At 47.9% G+C, this 21390-nt stretch overlaps 1 protein-coding gene and 1 long non-coding RNA gene across 4 annotated transcripts in view; one reads left to right on the top strand and one right to left on the bottom strand.

Moving 5' to 3' along the window:
* LOC131417797 (uncharacterized) overlaps positions 1–21390 on the bottom strand; it is a 188827-nt gene that overhangs the window by 121662 nt on the left and 45775 nt on the right. The gene's annotated exons all lie outside the window — the stretch shown is intronic.
* ST6GALNAC1 (ST6 N-acetylgalactosaminide alpha-2,6-sialyltransferase 1) lies at positions 4239–21290 on the top strand. The gene is made up of 9 exons (XM_058561712.1): positions 4239–4369; positions 17611–18307; positions 19115–19283; positions 19441–19612; positions 19811–19949; positions 20206–20309; positions 20495–20584; positions 20668–20767; positions 21068–21290. Exons 1-9 carry the CDS (start codon positions 4239–4241, stop codon positions 21257–21259), a joined length of 1794 nt encoding a protein of 597 aa, XP_058417695.1. The 3' UTR covers positions 21260–21290.

The following is a 21390-nucleotide window of genomic DNA, read 5'->3' as shown; positions in this document are numbered from 1 at the left end:
TGCTGCACTCACCTGTGACCACCCACCTTGTGACCACTGACCTGCTGTGTTCACTGAATTGCTGTGCCGGCAAAGCAATCTCATGACTATTGTAAAAGGGACATTCCTATCATATATGATGCATGCTCTTTGATGATATATAACCACTCTGTACACCCCACATCATTGGAGTGCTCCCTTCCTTTGTGAAAGGACTCTCCCAGGCTATAGGGTCCTCAGGGTTGGCTCATAATAAACTCATCCCAATATTTATTTATAGATTGGTTGTGGATTATTTGCACTGACACCAACAACAAACAATTCAATAAGAAGACATATAAATCAATTAAAATGTGGTCAGAGAATTTGACTAGACATTTCTCCAAAGATGATCTATAAATGGCTAATGAGTATATGAAGAGATGCTCAACATCCTTACCAATCAAGGAAACATAAATCAAAACCACAATCATACCAGTTCACACACACATAGAGTGGTTATAATAGAAAAGACATGCAATAAATTTTAGCGGGAATGTGGACATTGAAACCCTCAGGTATTGCTGGTGGGAAAGTGAAATGGGAGGCTACTCTGGAAAATACTTTGGCAGTTCCTCCAAAATTTAAACACAGAGTTGACATATAACCCAGTAATTATACTTCAAGGTGTTTACCCAAGAGAAATGAATACCTATGTCCACACAAAAACTTACAGTACTCGAATGTTCACAGCAGCATTATTCATGATACCCTAAAAGTGGAAACAACACAAATGTCCATGAACTGATGACTGGAAATGCAATATCTCCATACAGTGGAATGTTAATATTCAGCAATAAAAAGGAATGAAGCACTGAGCTGTGCTACAACATGGATGAACCTTGGAAACATTATCCTAAGAGATAGAAGCCAGTCACAAAGGACCACAAATGATACGATCTCATTTACATAAAATGTCCAGAATAGGCAAATCTGCAGAAACAGAATGTAGATTGGTGGTTGCCTTCAGCTGGGAGGGGAAGGAAGAGAGTTGGGGGAGGGGGTGACTACTAATGGGTGTGACGAAAATGTTTTAAAATTAGATTATGGTGATGGTTGCACTACTCTGTAAATACACTAAAATCCATTGAATTGTACACTTAAGTGGGTGAACTATATAGTATATAAATTCTATCTCAATCAGGCTGTTAGAAAAAAAGAGTTAGAGGTGGGCCTGGTACAGAATATAGACTTAGAGAAGACAAGGCATGTAATGGGGGCATTGAATGCAGTTTCCCACCATCTCCAACAAGCTGACTTCTAGAAAGCTGAACCTCTTTCCATTTAATCCAGCATTCCTCTAAGTCATCAAGTGTATTTTCCAGCAGAAGGGATCCAATGGCTGACATTTTTCAAGAATTCCGGTCCTGGAGTTGTTCCACGGCACACACACTCTGGAAAAGCTGTGGTGCTTCAATGGAAAGGTGGCGTCGTTCTAGAGGACGCCCCTCCAGGTCCGCTGATCTTAGCCTTCCATATCTTGAGCTATTTTACAACTCTGTAAATTATAGGTCGTTGATAGACATGCAAATTCTGTCTTGTCTGTGATTTTCCTTCTCCCTGTGGAAAAACTGGTTTTGCCCCCATTTGCAATTCGTTTTAACAATCTTTACTCTACACTAATTTGGGCTTCTGTGCTTCTCTTTTGAACTGGTTATTACATCTGCCTGGTTCTCTCATGAGTAGAATAAAATCTTTAACACATTTTCATGTTTCCTATCTGTATGACAGTCATGATTTTACTTTTTACTGAAAATTATCTTTTCACAACTCTTCTCTGCATGTAAGGTCTCCCGCATCCTTTTGGCTGGTATATAAAGAAGACTAAAGTCAAAAGCTTTAGCTCAAAAAGGTGAGGAAGGTAGACCTCACCAAACATGAAAATTGTGATATGTTTGAAAAACTATTGGAAAGTCAGTTTCCACTAAAACCTGTATTTCTCTGGATCTCACATTCTGCCCAGGCACACACGACAGCAGCATTGGGGTGGAACCTGAGAACCAGGAAACTAAAACTCTGGACTATCCCGCCCCCACCAGTTGGCTTCAAGAACTCCAAGTTCAACTCACCCTGGAGGTGTTGAAAGGCACAGATTGTGTACAGTAGCTCAGCTTGCACCCGGAGCTCAGCTAGATCTCCATGCTCTGTGGAAGCCAGAGAGAACACTGACAGCCAGTGCCTTCTTCGAAACATGGGGGGAGATGAAACCAATGCTGTGGGTAAGAAAATGCCTTCCCACTGTGCACTTCATTTGCCTAGCATTGCAAACAGGCATCGGGGCATAGGGTGATTGCTTGTGACAAGTGTGCAGGTGAAACCAGGGCAAAGAGTGATGACTTGACACAGGTCTACTCAGAAAATGTTTCTAGAGTCAGTGTATGAGCACTTGCAGGTTAGGTGTGTTGAGAGAGAGAGTGAGAGGGAGAGACTGAATCAGTACTAAGAGAGATTTTTCTCCTTGCTCCCAGCCCATCCCCTGCAACAGTGCCATGAGGTACAGTGCATGGTGTGGGATGAAGGAAGCCCATCAGCTGTCTGTATGACTCGCAGCCGCTCAGAAGCACATTCTTACCTTTGTCATCATTCCTGGGGAACGTGTTCTAAGCATTTATTGGTGCACGCCCTGGGTGAAGGCTAAGGACTTTGGGTACAGAATTGGAAGCTGCGCATTCGGAGGAATGCACACTGCATGTGCAAGCAATGAGGCCAGGTCCTGAAACCTTCGAGGCCCCACTCTTCCAAGCTGCACCTTTCCCACCGCAGCCACTTGAAAACACCTGTGGCAGTCAACGTACTATAGGCAACATTCTTAATATTAATAACCCACAGTCCTTTACGGAGGGCTGCTTCTCTGAAGTTTCTAAGTTTTCTACAACTAATCTTGATATCTTTTCTCTGAGTTGTACATTTTCCCCAAACGTCCTGCGTTTTGTTTTGTTTTTCACATGGAGGCAGAGTTAATGATTTCCCAGAGGCGCTGCTGGGCAGCGGGGAAGAATGCAGGCTCTGGGTCAGTGGAGTCCGGTCCCCATGCCAGCAGCTCACTCCGTGATCTTGGGCAGGCTGCTCACTCGCAGAGGCGATTTCCTGCACTGTAAAGTGGAGTTGATGATAGAGCCCAGCTCCTTAAGGGGCTGTGAGGTGTGCAGTAGAGCATGTGAAGCTGTGTGAAGCCACGGTGCTGGCTCAGAGCACGCCTGCATGTGTGCAGTCATTGTTGTCACGGTCATGACTTCAGCCGAGAAGGTGCCTGCCATGACCACGGCACTCTTCAGTGTGTCTTCCTAATAACCCATGAGCTAGATGCCTCTGCTTTTCTCATTTGTAGGTGAGGCAGGAAGGTTAAGTAACTTGTCCAAGGTCACAGTAGGAAGGTAGCAGATCACAGACGTCTGTGGAAAGTTCACAAAGTATATGTTCTTTGCACCAGGTTCTGACAAGCACACTGTATACCAAAACTTTGTTCTTTTAAAAACACTACTGTGGCAACCCCAGATGCCTATAAATCAGTGGTTCTCAACTTGGCCACGCCTTGGAATCTCCTGGGGAACTTAAAAAATACCCGTGCCTGGAAAAATCCCTATCCCCAGAGATTCCGGTTTAATTGGTTGGGGTGCAACCTGGGCATCCGGATTTTTGAAGCTTCCCAGGTGATTCTAATGGGCACCCAAGACTGCGAGCAGATACTCTAAATACCAAGGAAATGAGATGTTCTCATAGCTCCAGTCTATTGTTGTACAACAATCTTCCAGGGAAAGATTGCTAGGGGGGCCCAAACCTAAACGGGTTTCCTGTTTTTTCCTTACAAAACTCATGCTGAGCATGGAGGCTGTGCAAGGCTCTTCCAGCCCACGCACTTGTCCAGGGTCCCCAAGGGTTGGAACCTGATGAAGGTGAGGTTCTGTATAATGTGTGCATGTTTCTCATAAAGTTCCGCATTCAGAAATTGGCTTCAGAGACAAAGGAAGGCGAACTTGTTTGAACAAAAGGAGTTTCTCTCCCTTCCAGCCACGCCAGCCTGTAAGCCTTCATAAAGCAGTGCAGGCGGCTCCTCCTTTCTCTGGCGGACACTGATAGACTCAGCATTCACCAGAGTGGCTCGTTCTTAAGACAAAGGGTGTGCACTCCCTGGCCGGGAGACCCGCGCAGTGAAACTAGTTGCTGCCTGCATCAAAGCCCCAGGATATGAGGAAATTTCCTGCAGGGCCCGGCCCACCACCATGACAGGCTGCCTGCGGAGACTCTGTCGTCTGGGCCAGGCTGTCCAGCGGCTCCTGCTTTTGGCTGTGTTGATCTTCTTCCTCTTCACCCTGCCCTCCTTTGTTAAGGAACCCAGTACAAAGCCTGCCAGGTAAGAGTCTAAGCCTTTCCGAATTCCTCATAGTTTCTTAGAGGAAATTGAAAAACTGTAGCCCAAGGAGGACGGGAACTCTGAGACACTGCTGTGTCCGCATGGAGGTAATGGCGGTGGGGAAACCAAGGTGCCCCAGGGGCCATGGAGCTTGTCTACAGAGGAAATGGAGGCAGGAGTTTGAGAACCATTGGACTGGGTCTCCAGAAGGCATAGAAAGAAAACAAGACTATTTTCCCCTCTGCAACTGTAAGTAATAAGAGCAGCTTTGGGGTTAGTTCTTACATGTCATTCTCTGTCCTGAAGCAAAAGTATTGCCATGTGTGTTCCATTCATTTCAAAGTCATACTCTCCCTGAGAAGTTTGTCAGTAAAACAGGAGGCCTCTCACCTAGGGAGGCAGCTTAAATCCTGGGCCCCAAGTAAATCCTTCAGAAGGTCCTTCTAGACCATTTTTCTTATAAAATAAACACATCCAGCAGTGACAGACCCCTGTCTTTCCAGACTTAATTTATTTTGAATGATTTGTTTCACTATTCTTAAAGTGTGAAAGTAATACATACTCTCATAAAATTAAAAAAAATACCGAACAGTGAAGCAAGAGGTGAGGGTCTCTCCATTATACTCCCCCATCTCTACCCACTCTCCAGGGGTGATCACTCAACACTCTGGGGTACATATAATTATTATATTATTGTGGCTAACACTTCTATAGCATTCACTATATGCCAGGGACTATTCTAAACACTTGATGTATATTACCTTACCAATGCTTAGGAAGATGAGTGTACTGAGACACGGAGAGCTTATGTGAATCACCCACGTTCACCCTGCTAGTAAGTCAGGGCCAGAATTCAAACCTAGGCATTTTGGTTCCATAGTCTGTGCTCTTACGCTATACAAGCCCTTACAATAGATGGATAAACAGATAGGTAAATAGATGGATGGATGGATGGATAGATAGACAGACAAAATCACACTGTACACCTTGTTCCACAGGTTGACTTTTTAAATCAACACTAAGTCATGGACATCATCCAATGTGGGCGCATACAGATCTACTCCCTTCTTTTTCATGGCTGCATAGCATTCTATAAAATGGATATACTTTGTTCAACCCGTCCCTATCAATTGACGTTTGGCTTGCCACTCCTTGTTCACATACCTTGTGCACTTATGTAAATATTTCTGTAGGTAGATTTCTAGAAGTGGAATTACCAGGACAATGGATATGTTCACATTAAATGTCAATGGATACCATTAAATCATCCTCTGAAAAGGCTATGCCAACAGGTATGAGAGTTCACTCTCTGCCCCCTGTGGCCACACCAGATATCATTAATGTTTTTAAAGTTTAATCATCTGACAGGTAGAAATGTGTTTCTCTTTTTAATTTGCATTTCTTAGGCCACTGGTGAATCTGAGGCTCCTCTTTGGTTTATTAATCGTTTGCATTTTTCTATGACGACCTGTTCATAATCTCTTGCTCTTTTTTAAAATTAAATTATTTAGCTTTTTCTTATTTGTAGGAGCTTTTGTATATGAAGGATATTAACCCTTTTCTATCATATATGTTACAATGCTTCAGATGTTTTCTGCAGCCTGATTTTTTTTTGTTTTTATTGCATTGCTCATGGTATTTTATATCATACACAAGTAATTTTTATGTAGATAAAATTTGTCTATATTTTCCTTTATGGCCACTAGACTTTGTGCAATCTTTAGGAAAGTCTGTCCCACCCAAAAATTATGTAAATTGCCTTCTATATTGTCTACTAATATTTTCGTACTTTTGTTCTTTAAGATAAATAGTTAATCTATCTGAAATTTATTTTTGTTTATGATATGAATATGAGTTTGTATGTGTTGGAACTCTTTTGATTGCAAGTGACAAAAATCCAACTCAATCTAGCTTAAATAAGAAGACGAGGGAGAGAGAGAAGCTCAGAGGATTAAAATACTGCTGGCGAGACACTCGGGGGTGAGAGTGGGGTGCTGGCGGAGAATCACTCATCATGACTGGGGAGCCTGGTCTCCTTCCCCAGTCCATGCCATATGCTCTGGAGTTAAGGCAAGATGTAGGTAGACTGATGCCTGTTTCTGGTCTAGAGATTTCTGAAGGCATGGTGTAATGTATCTGGGAAGAAGACTGGAATCACCCTGCCCCATCTGGGGGTCTTCACAGCCTAGGAGGCTGCGGAGGGAAGCTCAGTATTTCCTGGGGTGCTGTGGAAGGATCAGAGCCCCAGAACTGCCCAGTTACCTGCTGGGGCCAAGTAATGGGACACTGACTCCAGAAAAGTGTCTGGGGACACTGAATGCTATCGGGGCAGTGAGAGACATGGTCCTAGGGAGGACCTTCTTGAGGGGGTCCTCAGTGCAAAGGGAACACTACCCCAGAGAAATCACATTTACTGACCCTGCAGAGACCACCGTGTGGGTGGGGCCCCAGCATCAGACAGAAACTCACTGAACTTCAGTGCCAGCAAGGACACGGCGCCCCTCCCCCAGACAGGTGGCCGCTTAAGTAATGATACCAGGAGAGCTAGGTCTTGAAAAGGAAGGGATGACATTCTCAGTGCCTGACCATGATTCTTGCTGCCCCTTCTCTCCAGCTTCCCCAGCCTCCTGGAGAGTCTGAGCTCTGGCCTGGCTGAGGGGTGGCGGATGGGCATAGGAAAAGAGCTTTGAACCAAATAGGACACCTTGAGCTTTCAACTGGATTAGACTATATTTTTTAGGGTGTTTTTTTTAATCTTTCCTATAATTTTTTTTTAGACTGAGTTTTCATAATTAAAAGTGACTGTAAAGTTATTGAATCTGCCCAAGACTAAGGGATAGGAAAAGGGCCACACACTTTTCAATAAACAGTTTACATAATTATGTCCCAAAACAAAAAACAGAGGAAGTGCGTGCCATGAGAGTAGAGGTTCCTGGAGGAAAGGATTTTGCGTCCGTTGAAAGCTTCAAAGAGAAGATGGCGTCTGGGAGACAGACCGGGCTCGGAGGAGTGTTTAGGGAAAGGCGGGTGGTGAGGATGGAATCAACAGGGAGGCCGGCCCGAGTAAGCGTCCTCTTTGCTGAGCCACAGGGGAACCCGCCCCACGGACATGAAGGGCTTACTCTGGGGAGCAGAGGAAGGACGTGTAAGAAGGTGGGGCCGCGGTGGCAGCAAAAGGCTTTTAGGAAGGGTGGTGGCCTCACGAAAGTGGTATTTTAAGACAATTAGTGGGTCAGAAGTGAACAGGATAGGTTGGAAGGAGTGAGTCGCCACTTTGGCCTGACCGGCAGTGGTGACCACGCATGAGCGACGGACAGACTTCACAGCAGATTATCCTGACTCCAGGGGAGGGACCAAGGCTGACAATGCCATGGGAGGCAACTTTAGCCATTGAAACATAAGGTGAAGAGGATCTGGCCTAAGATAGTGCCAGTGGAACAGGAGGAAGTGGAAAAATCAAGAGCTATCTTGAAGCAGAGGCGTGGAAGAGAGAGAGAGGCAAAAGTGACGGGATTTTGCGATTTAGGGACTGGTGATGGCCCACCTTCGCCCAGGGTGCTGCCTGGGCAGCCAGTGAGAGGAAAATCAGAAACCAAAGGGAGCTGTAAACCGTCGGCCCCACTTGTAGCTTCCCGTGGTTTACGAAGGTCATCATCACGGTTGTGTTTGCACTTTTTTTTTTTTTTTTTTTTTTTTTTTGTGAGGAGATCAGCCCTGAGCTAACATCCGCCAATCCTCCTCCTTTTTTGCTGAGGAAGACGGCCCTGGGCTAACATCGGTGCCCATCTTCCTCCACTTTATATGGGACGCCGCCACAGCATGGCTTACCAAGCAGTGCGTCGGTGCGCGCCCGGGATCCGAACCAGCGAACCCCGGGCCGCCGCAGCGGAGCGCGCGCACTTAACCGCTTGCGCCACCGGGCCGGCCCCGTGTTTGCACTTTTTTGACACGTCATTATCATTTCAGAGTTGGAGAAGAGTCCCAAGTAATAACCTATGCTCCAGGAGTTTTCCCTGTATTATTTCTGATCTTCACAATTGTTGTCCAAGATTAGCATTTTGACTCTTTTACCAAAATGAAGAATATGAGGCTCAAAAAGTTTAAGCAGAATTCCACCCAGCCAGGAAGCAGCAAAACAGATATTTGAATTTAGGGTATTTGGTCTCCAAATCCACGCTTCTCCACTGCATCGTACACGTTGACTCTCAAGACACTGATAGCCGAGTGGAGAAGGGAGGCAGACACAGAGCATAAGAATGAGCATGATGTTATCAGTAGTGATAACGGCAACAGAGTCAAACGTGACAAGCGCTATGGGAGCAAAGTGAAAAGATTCATTCCAACAGAGGACGGGGTAAGGAGAACAAGGTGGAGATGGTAGCATTTGCATAATGCCTGAAGGCTGTGTGACATTTCAGCAAGCAGGAACATTGCAAACTAAGGAAACAGCGTAAGCAGTGGTGCGGAAACTGGACAAGGCAGGATGTGTTCAGGAATGGGAGATGATTGATAATTTAACGAATGCTGACGTGGTGCACACAGTGTGCCAGGTCACTAATTGCTTATCAAGCTTATCAAGCCTTTCATCATCACCCCCCTTTTACAGATAAAAGAGGTTAGGTGACTTGTCCAAAGTCACCCTGGTCACTCAAGTTCAAACCCAGGCAGGCTAGCTGCAGAGTTCATGCTCCCAGCCAAGAGACCAGGCTGGCACCCTCTGCCTCCCTTATCACATCAGTCGTGACACAATGTCGTAAACCCAAAGGATGTTTTTTCTGCGAGACTGTGAATTTCTTGTGGGTAGGAACTGTCTTATTTGTCTCCATTTCCCCAGTAATTTCAACAGGTCCTGAACAGTGGAGGTGTAACACCATGTAAATGCTTGTCGATGAATGAATGAATGTGTGGCCTTAAATAACATACCAAAAGTTTAAACTTTATTCTATAGCTATTAAAATTTTTAGAGTAAGGGAGTAACATGATTAAATTTGTGCTTTATGCAGGTAACTCTGTTCATAGATTGTATGGTAGATGGTGAGGGGAAGGTGGTTTCAGGGGGGAGGTTAGAGGCCATTTCAATGGTTTAGTCAATGAGTTAGTGAAGCCCTGGGCAAGGAGGTTATAGTGGCAGTGTGACTAGGAAAATGGATTGAGAGTAAGTTGGATCAGCTGGATTTGGCAACAAATAGGATGGTGGGAGGAGTGGAGAGGAAGGATTTAAAGTCAATTCTAGGATTTCAAACCAAGGTTATGGGACTACCTCTCATATCATCTTAAGACAAACCCAAATGCACCAAACTGGCAAAAATTTTGGTCCCAGTCCTCAGTTTACTCCCTGATGTGTAGATATAATCTAAGACCCCATCTTTGCCTGTTTGGCTTTCCTAGTCTGGAATAAATGTGTTTTGGAAGATTCCATGCCTTGTTTTGGCTTTAGAGATGATAATTAAGAGCGAGCTGTAAAATCAGACCTATGGATTCTGTTTTTATTTATTTATTTATTTATTTTTTTGGTGTAAGAAATATAACTTTATTTCCGTAACCTCCTGATTTCTGATTCTGGACCCCCATTCACCAAGCTGCAGGAAAACTTAATCTCAGCCATTCTCACTCCTCAGCTCCATCCCAGGATGGCATCAAGGACTCCAGGATAGCTGATGCTGTGCTCAGGCATGGGAGGGGACAGCTGATTCAGGGCCACCAGTTGCTGTGAGACATCCATCGTCCCTGCCTCTTGGCTCTGTCACATCCACCTGGCTCAGGTGTGGGAATTTTCTGTGACACTGTCCATGGTCCTACCATTCTAGGTTCAGTAGGCAGCCATTCCCTTTCAGGCATCTTGTTAGACCCTTGGAACACTACCAGGAAGTAGAGTCTCTGACCTTGGGACCCACAGATTGCTCTCTTCTCTCCCTCCTCCTCACACTCCTCCCCTACAAATCTTCTAGGGAGGGGACGAAGGTGGTAGGAAATAGAAAAGTCCTTCTCCAAGATATTTTCTCTATTTCACCAAAACTCTCCCCTATTTAGGGCCTAGGTACGTGTGGGGAGGGGAAGCCAGAGGTCTTGCAGGGTCTTCTGTACTTTCCAGCGCTCATTTGCCACATGTATCCATGGAGGCAATGAACAGGGAGCTGACTCTTGACTGTTGGTGGTGGGTGAGAGGCAGGCACCAACAGGGAAGGGAGAAAATACAGGGAGGAAAACAATTAAATAACATTCCAAAATATTATACAACTACATTTGTAAGTATAACAGGCATAGAACAGGGATCTGGATGTTCATGCCCTAAGGTGCCAACTGTAGGTTCTTCGAGGGGGTGTGGTTACAGGTGGATATCCTTTTATGCTTAAATTCATGTTCTGCTTTTTCAGTAATGAGCACATATTGCTTTTATAAAAGAAAAAATAATTCAGAAGAGTTCATTTCTGAAGAAAGACTCAGGGGAGAAAGACCTAGTTTAGGTATCACCTCCGCATTGAAGTGCCCCTAAAGCAGAACAGTCTCCCTGGGTTGTTTCCCACTGTCTCCCACCCATGTGGCTGACATCGTTGTATCTCTAACACTTCGTTGCGGCCGTTTATATTCATGTCTGCTCCCCTCTTAGATTGTGAGCTTCTTAAGATCAGTGACCATAGCCTGGTCATATTTAATCCCTAACAGATATGCCTGGCTTATAATCACCACTCAATAAATACTTGTGGAATAAATGTTGCATCATGCTTTCAAATTCTCATAGAATTTTCAATAAGATGTCTCATTTAGTTGTCAGAGTTTTTCCTTTTAATTTTTTTTCGTGAGGAAGATTAGCCCTGAGCTAACATCCGTTGCCAATCCTCCTCTTTTTGCTGAGGAAGATTGGCCTTGGGCTAACATCCAGGCCCTTCTTCCTCTACTTTATATGTGGGACACCACCACAGCGTGGCTTGATAAACGCTGTGTAGGTCCACACCCAGGATCCGAACCTGCGAACCGAGGGCTGCTGAAGTGGATCACACAAACTTAACCACTATACTACCGGGCAGGCCTCTAATTTTTTATTTTTATTAAGGTAATGTGAAGATTTTTAAATCAAATAGTATTATGAGGCTTACATCAAAATAGAGCAGTCCCATGTCTTCTCCCTACCCCAGGATCCTGATTCCCAAGGCAACTACTTCAACACTCTCTGCTGTTCCTTTTGGTACTTACTGCCATATTTCTAAGTTACATGCCTACCTGATATTTCTTGATATCTAAATTAAGTGGTTAAGTGCTGTAAATGAAATATGATTTAACCATGGCCTTGAAGCCTGTCACCTCTTTAGATTTTCATCTCTGGACACGTGAACTGAAAGGGGAGCTGATGAGGATTCTAACTGTTGCTGCGTGACTCCCAGCATTAGCCTCCGACCCAGTTCAACCAGCTACCTTTGTATAATATAGTATTTTTCAGAGTGCCTTTTCATGCCTGACTTGTAAAATGCTCACAACCATTTTGTGAGATGCGTATTAAGATTCTCATTTAATGGATGAGAAAACTGAGGCTCAAAGGGTTGTGTGACTTGCCTAAGATCACACGGCTGGCCAGTAGTGGCTGGGCTGGGCTGGAACCCAGTCAGGCTACTCTCCACCCCAGTATGCTCCGTTGCCCATTTGTCAAGTGCCAAGAAGTCAGTTTTCTCTCAGACACAAGTTCAACCCTGGAAGATAGCCAGTGGAGTTCAAGAAGTTAAGTCATGGGCAGGTGACAACTACAACACACTAGATAGCTGCCCTCTGCGTCACCTTGCAGGAGACTGGCTCAACTTGCTCCCTGTGTCATCAGGAAGCAGAAATGATGAAAACCTGATCCTGAAGTTACTGAATGCCGCCAAGGCTGTGGGCTTCCGCACAGAGGTCCTCAGGGAGCTCTTCTGGCCCCGGTGGAGAAGAGGGGTGGTTACACACTCTTCTCCTTTATTCTTCTGCTTTCACTCCTTTCCCAGTAGAAGACTTTGGGGAGGGAGGCAGGGAAGGAGAGGAATATTATTTTTTCCCCAAGGTCATTATCTCAAAAATGCCAAGATAAAAAAATATGACTTGAACTTGGGATAACTCCTGAAACAATTTTACTCTCAGGTCTGATCATCCCCCCAAGGGACTTTCTAGGTACCAGATGTAGGTGATCAAAACTGGCTTTGGTTTAAACAACCTTGGTTTGCGAGTGAGAGTTCCTAGCCACTGGGCCACACAGGTCTCGTCTTGTATCTGTGACTCCTGACCTATACCTGCCATTATTCTGTTTAAAACGTTTTCTTACCTGCTTATCTTGGTCCCACCCACCATCACCCCTTTCAAGGTCTTCCCTCAACTCCTTCACTCTGTAACCCTATGACTCACTTTATAACAAGCCTGTGGGTCTGGGGAGAGCTGTTTGTTTGTGAATGTATGAGTGCGTCCTAGGGAAGAGAATGCCCAACTTGCACACCAGCTTCCCATCATTCTGGCCCACAGTGAGTCCAGTTAGGTGAATGACATCACAGAGAATGCTCAGAACTCCTCTGTTCAAGAGAAGCTTTGGAAATTGGATCCAGCCAGTGAACCACAACCATATGTGTATTGTACCCAATAGGATTTAATTGGCCGAAAACAAAACAAACAAAAGAATTGGCTTTGATTTCAAAAAAAGAACACTCAGAAAAACAACGGAATACAGATTTCTGCCTGTTTTTTTCCAGCATACAAAGAGAATGAAGGCAAATTAAGGCAGAGTACAGCTTTTAGTCATCAAAGCAACTCGTAGATGCATCTAAAGTGTCAAGGTAGATTGCGAAAACTTTCAGGATTTCCCAGGGAAGATAAACTTCAAAGTTTGAAAAGAAAAGCTGAATGGCTGGTTTCCATTTCAAATATGCCCGGAGACCCTGAAGAGCTGTGTGGACAGCAAGGGAGTTTTGGAAGCTCCAGGCCAGGCTGACGAGATGGGGTGCTGGAGGCGAGAGCCGCCCAGCGTGGAGGGTGCTCGGCAGGGAGTGAGGAAGGGCGCTGCTGGGGTGCCAAGGGTTTGCTCCCCTTTCAGGGAGAAGCGGAACGAAAGCTGGGGCACCAGAAGTGTAACATGGAAGAGGAAGCGTGCTCTAACGCAGGGGCCGAGAAGCAGCGAGCAAGTGAGCAGCAAAGCTGATGGCGGGGATTGTCAGGAGAGGGTCCAGGATCGGAGGACGAGAGTGGAGGCACATATGTGTGACCAGCCACTCCCCACGGGTCAGGCACGCCTGGCCTGGAGCCTCTTGCAGCGTCTGTACCATAGAATGGCAGAGCCCAGAATTATTTAGGGGATCAAAGGGGTCTTTTGAGCTCTTTTCTTATCCTTGAGAACATACTCTCCTGCTCCTACTGGTTTTATTAGTAACATGTGATTTGGGTGTTATTGCCAAAGTGCAGTTTGGACGACCTCTTCAACATGCTTGCCCACTTGCCCGTTCCCTGTATTATCTCTAGTGCTGTATTCTTGGGAAAATACTGCTTTCTTGTGAACAGTTGTTTCATGGCTTCAGGCATCAATGAACTTTGAACTTTTTGTCATTTCTTTGTTTCCAGGTTCCCTTGGTGATGTGTACTTAAGAACTTAGAGGGAGGAGGATGCCAGATAATTATTCTTTTGTTATTTGTTTCATTTATTGAGTAGGGCTATGTGATCCCTGCTAATGATAAATTTATTTTTTAAAGTGCAACATTTTATATTTTTACCTCCAAAATAGATCAGAATTATGATATTAAATTGCTTTTTCCTTGGGTGTGATCCGTGATTGATTTGCCTGTCCCTCTGAACTAGAGGCCTTTAATAGAAAAAAGGTTCCCCTCCCACTCCAGCCCGGCCCACGGTGTGTAAGCTTGGCATTACACAGGGTCTAGACAAGACGAATGCATGGCACCCAGCATGTGGACACGATTTGAGTAAATAGCACGATTTTCAGTAAATAGCATGCCTGGGCATAAGGAAATGCTTACATAAACACCCGCATCCCTAGCAATCATAGGTGTATTTAATTATAGGGAATTGAAGTAAAACTTAATGACACAATTTTGTCACGACCTGGGTCATTGCTGCAACTTCCTGTAAAACTGAACCGAGTCATCAATAACTTGTAGCATTTGCAGGTAGAACAGTCCCGCAGGGTGTCCTTGCTTGACTCTTGCCTCTAGATAGGACCGCAGGGAGGAGAGCCTTGTGCTGTGTCTCTTCAGGGCCAACGTGACCACTAGGCAGATGGCCAGCTGTCCATGCTGCATGTTTGAGGTGTGTTATGTAGAGACCACCCCTGCCTCATCATCTCCCCAGTCACAGCCACGTTAAGGAGCTTGCAGTTTGGAAAGAAAACTTCTCTAGGTCTCTTAAGGTTTGGGGTGGGAAGTGAAGGTGGAGAGGAATCCACCAAGAGTCAGAGCTGAGTAATAAGAGCTGTTTGCCAAATGGAGTTAACACCTAGGCTTTTGTTCTGCCCAGTGGCACACGCAAGCTTGCAGCTTAAGCTCAATTGTGAGATTAAAGGGGAAGAGAATGAGTCTTATCCCTGGGCTCCCAGCACTGGAATCTTCCTACTAACAAAGGTAGCACAAATCAATCAAGAATATGTTCTGGACGAACAGGTTTTCCACTCTGCACCGAGTGGTATCCTTTCAGAATGAATACTTTGGGGGTGTCTGCCCAGCTCATGAGCCAATAACCCCCTTTCTCTTGAAACTGTCCTCCTCCCCTGCACAGGGTGGACCCCAGGATGTCACAGACCATGTGACTCAGACCCCTGGCCAAGGAGGGAGAAGGGACCGAAGTGGGCCAGGATCTCTCCCTTGAAAATTAAAAATTGGGAGCCATCATGCTCACTCATTTCCCAGCATATCTCCCAATTACAACTTGACATTTATTTGCATAATGATTTGTTGTCCCCTTTATATCTTGGGCTCCATGGGGGGAGGGATGTGTCTGGTTAAGCTCATCGCTGAGGCCCCAGTGACTAATACAATGCTCATAGGACGTGCTTGATAAATATTTGCTGCATAAAAGAAGGTATGAGTGGGGCCGGCCCGGTGACATAGTAGTCAAGTTTGCACGCTCGGCTTCAGCAGCCTAGGGTTCGTGGGTTTGAATCCTGGGTATGGACCTACGAACCTCTTATCAAGCCATGCTGTGACAGGTGTCCCACATATAAAGTGGAGGAAGATGGGCACAGATGTTAGCCCAGGGCCAATCTTCCTTAGCAAAAAGAGGAGGATTGGCAACGGATGTTAGCTCAGGGCTAAACTTCCTCATCAAAAAAAAAAAAAAAAGAAAAGAAGAAATGAGTAACTGTTGAGTTGGGTAGTGGGTAGAAGTCAAAGCAGCAACTAGGGAGCTGGAGACCAGGCCAAGGAGATCTCCAGCTTGCACATGATGAGTCAAGAAGGGCTGAGAACAAAGAACGTCAGTGGGAGTGAGAAGGGAGGAACCTACATTGGTTGAGTACGTATTTTGTGCCAGGTGCTGAACAGACGTTGTCAGTTAATGCTCACAGCAGACTTCTCTCAGCAGCAAAAGGCAGCAGCCCATTTTACAGACAAGAAAACCAGGGGTCAACTAGGTTAAGAAGATTTCTCCCCGTCACACCAGCTAATAAATGGAGGAGCTAGCATTCTTGCCCAGGTCTATCTGGCTACACATTTCACGCTCTTTCTTTTTCTCTTCATGTAGCCTCAGTAAGTCTGTTATACATGGCTTAGAAGAAGACTGGTAGAAACTGACAAAGGACGAGAGTGACCAAGATGAGTCAGGATGGCGTAGGACCAGGCCAGGGAGGCCAGGGGAAGAGCTAAGGACCTAGGACCTGGAAATCCATCTGGGTAATGGCTAGGTCACGAGAGAGGAAGAGGCTTTTTTCCCAAAGCTCCCAGGGATTCCCCCAAAACCTGTGTAGCACCGAGACCCCAACACAAAGTCCAGTTAGAGAACCATGCAGAGCAGAGGATCCAGGCTTTTCTCAGCACACCTGATACTAATTTGCATAAATCAATACCTTTGAAACGTCACATAAAAGTAGAAAATAGAAAGAAAATAAAGTAAATACGATCCCTGGAGCCAAAAACCTTGAGTGCCAGAAGTCACCCTGAATCTGTCTCCTACCACTGCTAGAAAAAGCGTTCTAGGATGGAAACCAGCTTATACGCCCCCACTCCCTTCTATCGGCAACACCCTCCCCGCCATCTCCTACTTGAAATTCTTCGATAGCTCCTCCTGGACGGGTAGACAAATGACAAAGTCCAAACTCCTTAGGCTGACATGCAGTGCAAGTAATAATCTGGCGCTGCCTACCCGTTTGGACCGTGGCCTGCTGCACAGCATGCACCCCCACTCTGCTTCGTAGCTACTCGACAGCTCCAACACCGTGAGTTTTCATGCTTCTGGGACTGAAACTTCCTCCTCCCCACTCCTCCTCCTCTTTGGAAGGGAGCCCTTCCGGGAAGCCTCCCTCACTCCCATGGTGAGCCAGGACAGAGCCCCTTCCTCTGTGCTCCCGCCCAGCTCGCGCACCCCCGGGCTGTACGCGTTTTGTGCCGCAATTACACGGCGGTCTCTTCACCAGCTTCCTCCCCCTGCGGCCGGGAAGCACACCTCTGTGATCTCCAGCACGTAGCGTGAGACGTGGCAAACACGGTGGGCTCTCCACGAATACTTGCCGAGCGTGTGTGCTTTTCCTAACAATGCCAACAAGCAACAGTTTGTTTTTAAAAGTGGAGTTGGACTCATGATAGCGTTTGAAGTAAATCTTTAAGGCAGATCTTTCAAAATCAAGGTTGGCAGCTATAGCTCTAACACGGAAGCCTCTTTCCCATTTCCTCATGAACAAGGTTACCTTTGTTACCCACACTTCATTTAAAAAAAAAAATGTCAACTGAATTACACAGATACTAGGTGACAGGACTAGGGTCACACAAACTCATTCCTAGAACTCAGGGTCTGGGAGTGCAGCACTGGGTGAGCATTTCAGCTCTGCTCTTGGCACCCGCTTCCAGCACCCCAAACTCCCTGCTACCACCAAGGTTTCTTTATTGGTCAGAGGTAAATATCCAGAGCCATTGCCAACGGGTGCAGCTTAATTTTTGGTAGTGGACGGTAATAGTCCTTCCTCTGATCTCTTAGGGAAACTGGTTTGAAGTCTGCCTGAGGCACAAGAATAAATACTAGTCATGCTTCTGACCTGTGCCTACAATCTTCAGTCTTCATCAAAAGTTATCTCTGTCCCTAGGCATCAATATATACAGAACATTAAAGAACGGTCCCCAGAGTTGCTACAAAAGTCCGCGTCCCAGGCACCCACAATGGGAAGGAGAACCGCCGTCCGTGTGGAGTCAGTGCAAGAGAAGAGCACGTTGGACACGCACCCCAAGGCCACGGCCCACACCGCTGACAAGAGTGAGAGAGCAGAGGCCGGCAAGGCCGCAGTGGAGGAGCGGGGCAGAGTGCCCAGCACAGCAAGGACCGCGTTACTGAAGAGTCAGGAGAGGAAGGACACCGTGGTGGACACGCTGTCCCCGAGAAGTCAAGATGAGGGGATGGCCTCTAACAGGACAGAGACACTGAGGCTGAAGAGTCAGGACACGAGGACAACCAAAGAAAGGGGGGACCAGATGGAGAAGGCAACAGCCACAAGGAGGGCACCAGTGAAGCCTCAGGGCAAAGTAGCAACCACAGCAAAGATACTCGTCCCGGAAAGTCAGGCCAAGGTGCTGACCACCACAGCAGCAGGGTCAACGAGGAGAATGAAAGGAGCAACCACAGCGCCTGTCCCACCCAAGGAGAGAACCCGGGCCACCCCGCCCTCTGCCCTTTTCCAGAGCCCCACTACACAGAGAGGCCAAAGACTGAAGGCCGTCAACTTCAAGTCTGAGCCTCGCTGGGATTTTGAGGAAACATATAGCTTGGACGTGGGGGGCCTACAGACGGTGAGTTTTTCTACCACCCCTGCCCTTATGTCCCGGGCTCTGAAGCCCCTCCTGGCAGACAGCCCACCCCGCCTCTCGGCTTTGCCTTGTCCCACCCCAGACTCATCGCCCCACACTGCTCTCATCCCATCCTTCCTTCTGATAATGGCCAAAACAGGGGGAGGAGAAGGCAGGCCCCAGAATCCTGGCCCAGGGCAGCACGAGGAGTTGTGAGTGAGAAGGAGCCTGCCCTGGAGCCCCTAGAAGGCCTGGAGAGTCCTCAATCAGGGTGAGAGAGTGGACCTGCTCTGGGGTTCGACTACTGAACCCCCATCCTCTGGCAGGCGAGGGGGCGAAGGTTGAAGAGTGGCGTGGAGGCGGCAGGGACTAATAGACAAGATGCCCTGGGAATGCCTTGTCTCTCCTGCATAGATAATGCCATGACCTTCGCTCTCTTGCAACCCTAAGAGAAACAGCCTGGGCCCACATCCACAGGAGGGAAGCATTCACAATATGTATGTTTATACACATAATTGCAACCACGCACCCCGACAGCACACTGGAACACAGTCCACGTTCACAGGCTCTTTCAGTCCTCTCACATTTAAGAAGGTGCATTTGTCTTGAGGGCCAAGAACCCCCCATTCTCTGGGAACACTCAGGACCATAGTGGGCCTGGACAATGGCAAGGGAGGGTCAGCAGACCCTGGGAAGAGGATGGAAGAGGTAGCAGAGGCAATGCCTTCCAAACTTTCTGCCCCCTGCCCCCCAGCCCAGCCCCTGGCCTTCCTGGGCCTCTCCCTGCCTGACCCATCCTCCTGCACGTAGACCTGCCCTGACTCCCTGAAGGTCAAAGCCTCCAAGTCGCTCTGGCTCCAGAATCTCTTTCTGCCCAACCTCACCCTCTTCCTGGACTCCAGACGCTTCAACCAGAGTGAGTGGGAACGCCTGGAACACTTTGCACCGCCCTTCGGCTTCATGGAGCTCAACCACTCCTGTGAGTCCCTGCCCCGGGGGCTGCCTGGGTGTGCACCAGGCCATAGCAGAGGGCAGCTGGCTTTTCGTCTCTGGTCTGCCTCTTCCCTGGGGGCCCCCAGCCCTGGAAGAAATGATGGGCCCTTCCAGGGCTCTGAACGGAGCCCCCCATGTTCCAGTGGTGCAGAAGGTCGTGACACGCTTCCCTCCAGTGCTCCAGCAGCAGCTGCTCCTGGCCAGCCTTCCTCCTGGGAGCTCCCGGTGCATCAGCTGTGCCGTGGTGGGCAACGGGGGCATCCTGAACAACTCCCGCATGGGCCAAGAGATAGACAGCCATGACCACGTGTTCCGGTAAGCTGTCCCTCCCCAAGCGCCCCCCTCCAGCCTCTCTCCTGCAGAGATGGGCCCTTCTGAGAGATCTGATACAGGCATCTGGAAGAAATTCCAGAGAATTGCCGCATGGAACTGCTGCCTCCCCCACTTCTCCTTCCTTTCCCCACCAACCTCCCCGCGTCTCCCTCCTGCACTCGGGTTTTGTCTTTCTGATAGGTTGAGCGGAGCTGTCATTAAGGGCTACGAACAGGACGTGGGCACTCGGACATCTTTCTACGGCTTTACTGCCTTCTCCCTGACCCAGTCACTCCTCATATTGGGCAATCGGGGCTTCCAGCATGCGCCTCTGGGGAAGGTGAGCAAAGAGGAGGGGGCCTGGCCACACACAGGCTCTGGATAAGGCAGCACGCAGGTGAGAACAGGAGACGAGCATCCTGTGTCTGGAGTCTGTGGTTGGTACAGGCTCTGCTCATATGAGGGCTGAGGGCAGGGAGGATAGCCAGACCAGGCTTGAGAAGAGCAAGTGGGCAGTCTGGAGTCAGAGCCGGGCCACCTCAGCCCGTGGTCCTGAAGGCAGTACTCCTGGACCACTCGCTGTCCTTGGTCCTCAGGACGTCCGCTACCTGCACTTCCTGGAAGGCACCCGGGACTATGAGTGGCTGGAAGCACTGCTCCTGAATCAGACCCTGGTGAAAAAGAACCTTTTCTGGTTCAGGTACCCACTGCGCCCTCCCCTTGCCCCAGGCTGATCTGTGTAGTGAGCAGCTGTGAAGGGTTGACAGGTTGGGACAGTCTTAGCTGTCACCTGGAGATGGGGTACCAGTTATGCCCATGACCCTGACTTGGCCCACATCCGAGGAGGTAAGAGAACGAGCCCCGATGACCCATTTCTGCCCACAGGCACAGGCCCCAGGAAGCTTTTCAGGAAGACTTGCAGTTGGACAGATACCTGTTGCTGCACCCAGACTTGATCCGATACATGAAGAACAGGTGAGGGCAGAAAGCTGTGGAAGGGGCCAGGTCCCTCCCATCCTTGCAGTTCCTGACAGTTGGGGGGCTGGGGTATTTCACAGGTTTTTGAGGTCTAAGACCCTGAACACTGCCCACTGGAGAATATACCGCCCCACCACTGGAGCCCTCCTGCTGCTCACTGCCCTTCAGCTCTGTGACCAGGTAAGGCTCTGCTTCAGGAGTAGGAGTACCTGGAGAAACAGCTCTGGGGTATTCCTGGCCTGCTCAGTGTGGGACGATGGCTGGGCTGGGTGCACACCTCTCTGGGTTGGGGGGGAGTGGGCGTGAGTGTGGATACACGCATTTGTGAAGTGTGCATCCGGGGGGCCAGCACCCAGACCCCTAAGGATGGAACCAGGATAAAGGGACCCCCCCCCACCCTGACACACACAGAGAGCTAGCCCATGAGAAGCCTGGGAAAGAGCAACTACAGGCTTTATTTCCCCTCCAACCTGCACATAGGTGAGCGCCTATGGCTTCATCACCGAGGGCCACGAGCGCTTCTCTGACCACTACTACGACAAGTCATGGAAACCAACTATCTTTTACATCAACCATGACTTCAAGTTGGAGAGAACAGTCTGGAAGCGGCTACATGATGAAGGTATAATCCGGCTGTACCAGCGTCCTGTAACTTCCAAGCCTAAGATCTGACTGGAGGCCAGGCTGCAGCAGTCTCTTCGGCCATCCCAAGGCGCAGGGTGTGGTGGGAGTCTTGAGACTCTTCTACCATTTTCCCAGGGCTCGGACCAGGCTCCAAGCCCCCCAGACTTCCGAGTGAACAC

The sequence above is a fragment of the Diceros bicornis genome, chromosome 18 (assembly GCF_020826845.1).
Source record: "Diceros bicornis minor isolate mBicDic1 chromosome 18, mDicBic1.mat.cur, whole genome shotgun sequence".
Lineage (NCBI taxonomy): Eukaryota > Metazoa > Chordata > Mammalia > Perissodactyla > Rhinocerotidae > Diceros > Diceros bicornis.
Note: the sequence above shows the minus strand (reverse complement) of the source record. Positions and strands in the feature narration are given on the sequence as shown.

Bases quoted from the DNA above. Each gene is read 5' to 3' on its own strand.
- ST6GALNAC1 (XM_058561712.1), top strand. From the start codon at position 4,239: ATGACAGGCTGCCTGCGGAGACTCTGTCGTCTGGGCCAGGCTGTCCAG. The intron at 20,310-20,494 runs GTACCCACTGCG...TTCTGCCCACAG, and splicing joins AAGAACCTTTTCTGGTTCAG to GCACAGGCCCCAGGAAGCTT. The intron at 20,585-20,667 runs GTGAGGGCAGAA...GGTATTTCACAG, and splicing joins ATCCGATACATGAAGAACAG to GTTTTTGAGGTCTAAGACCC.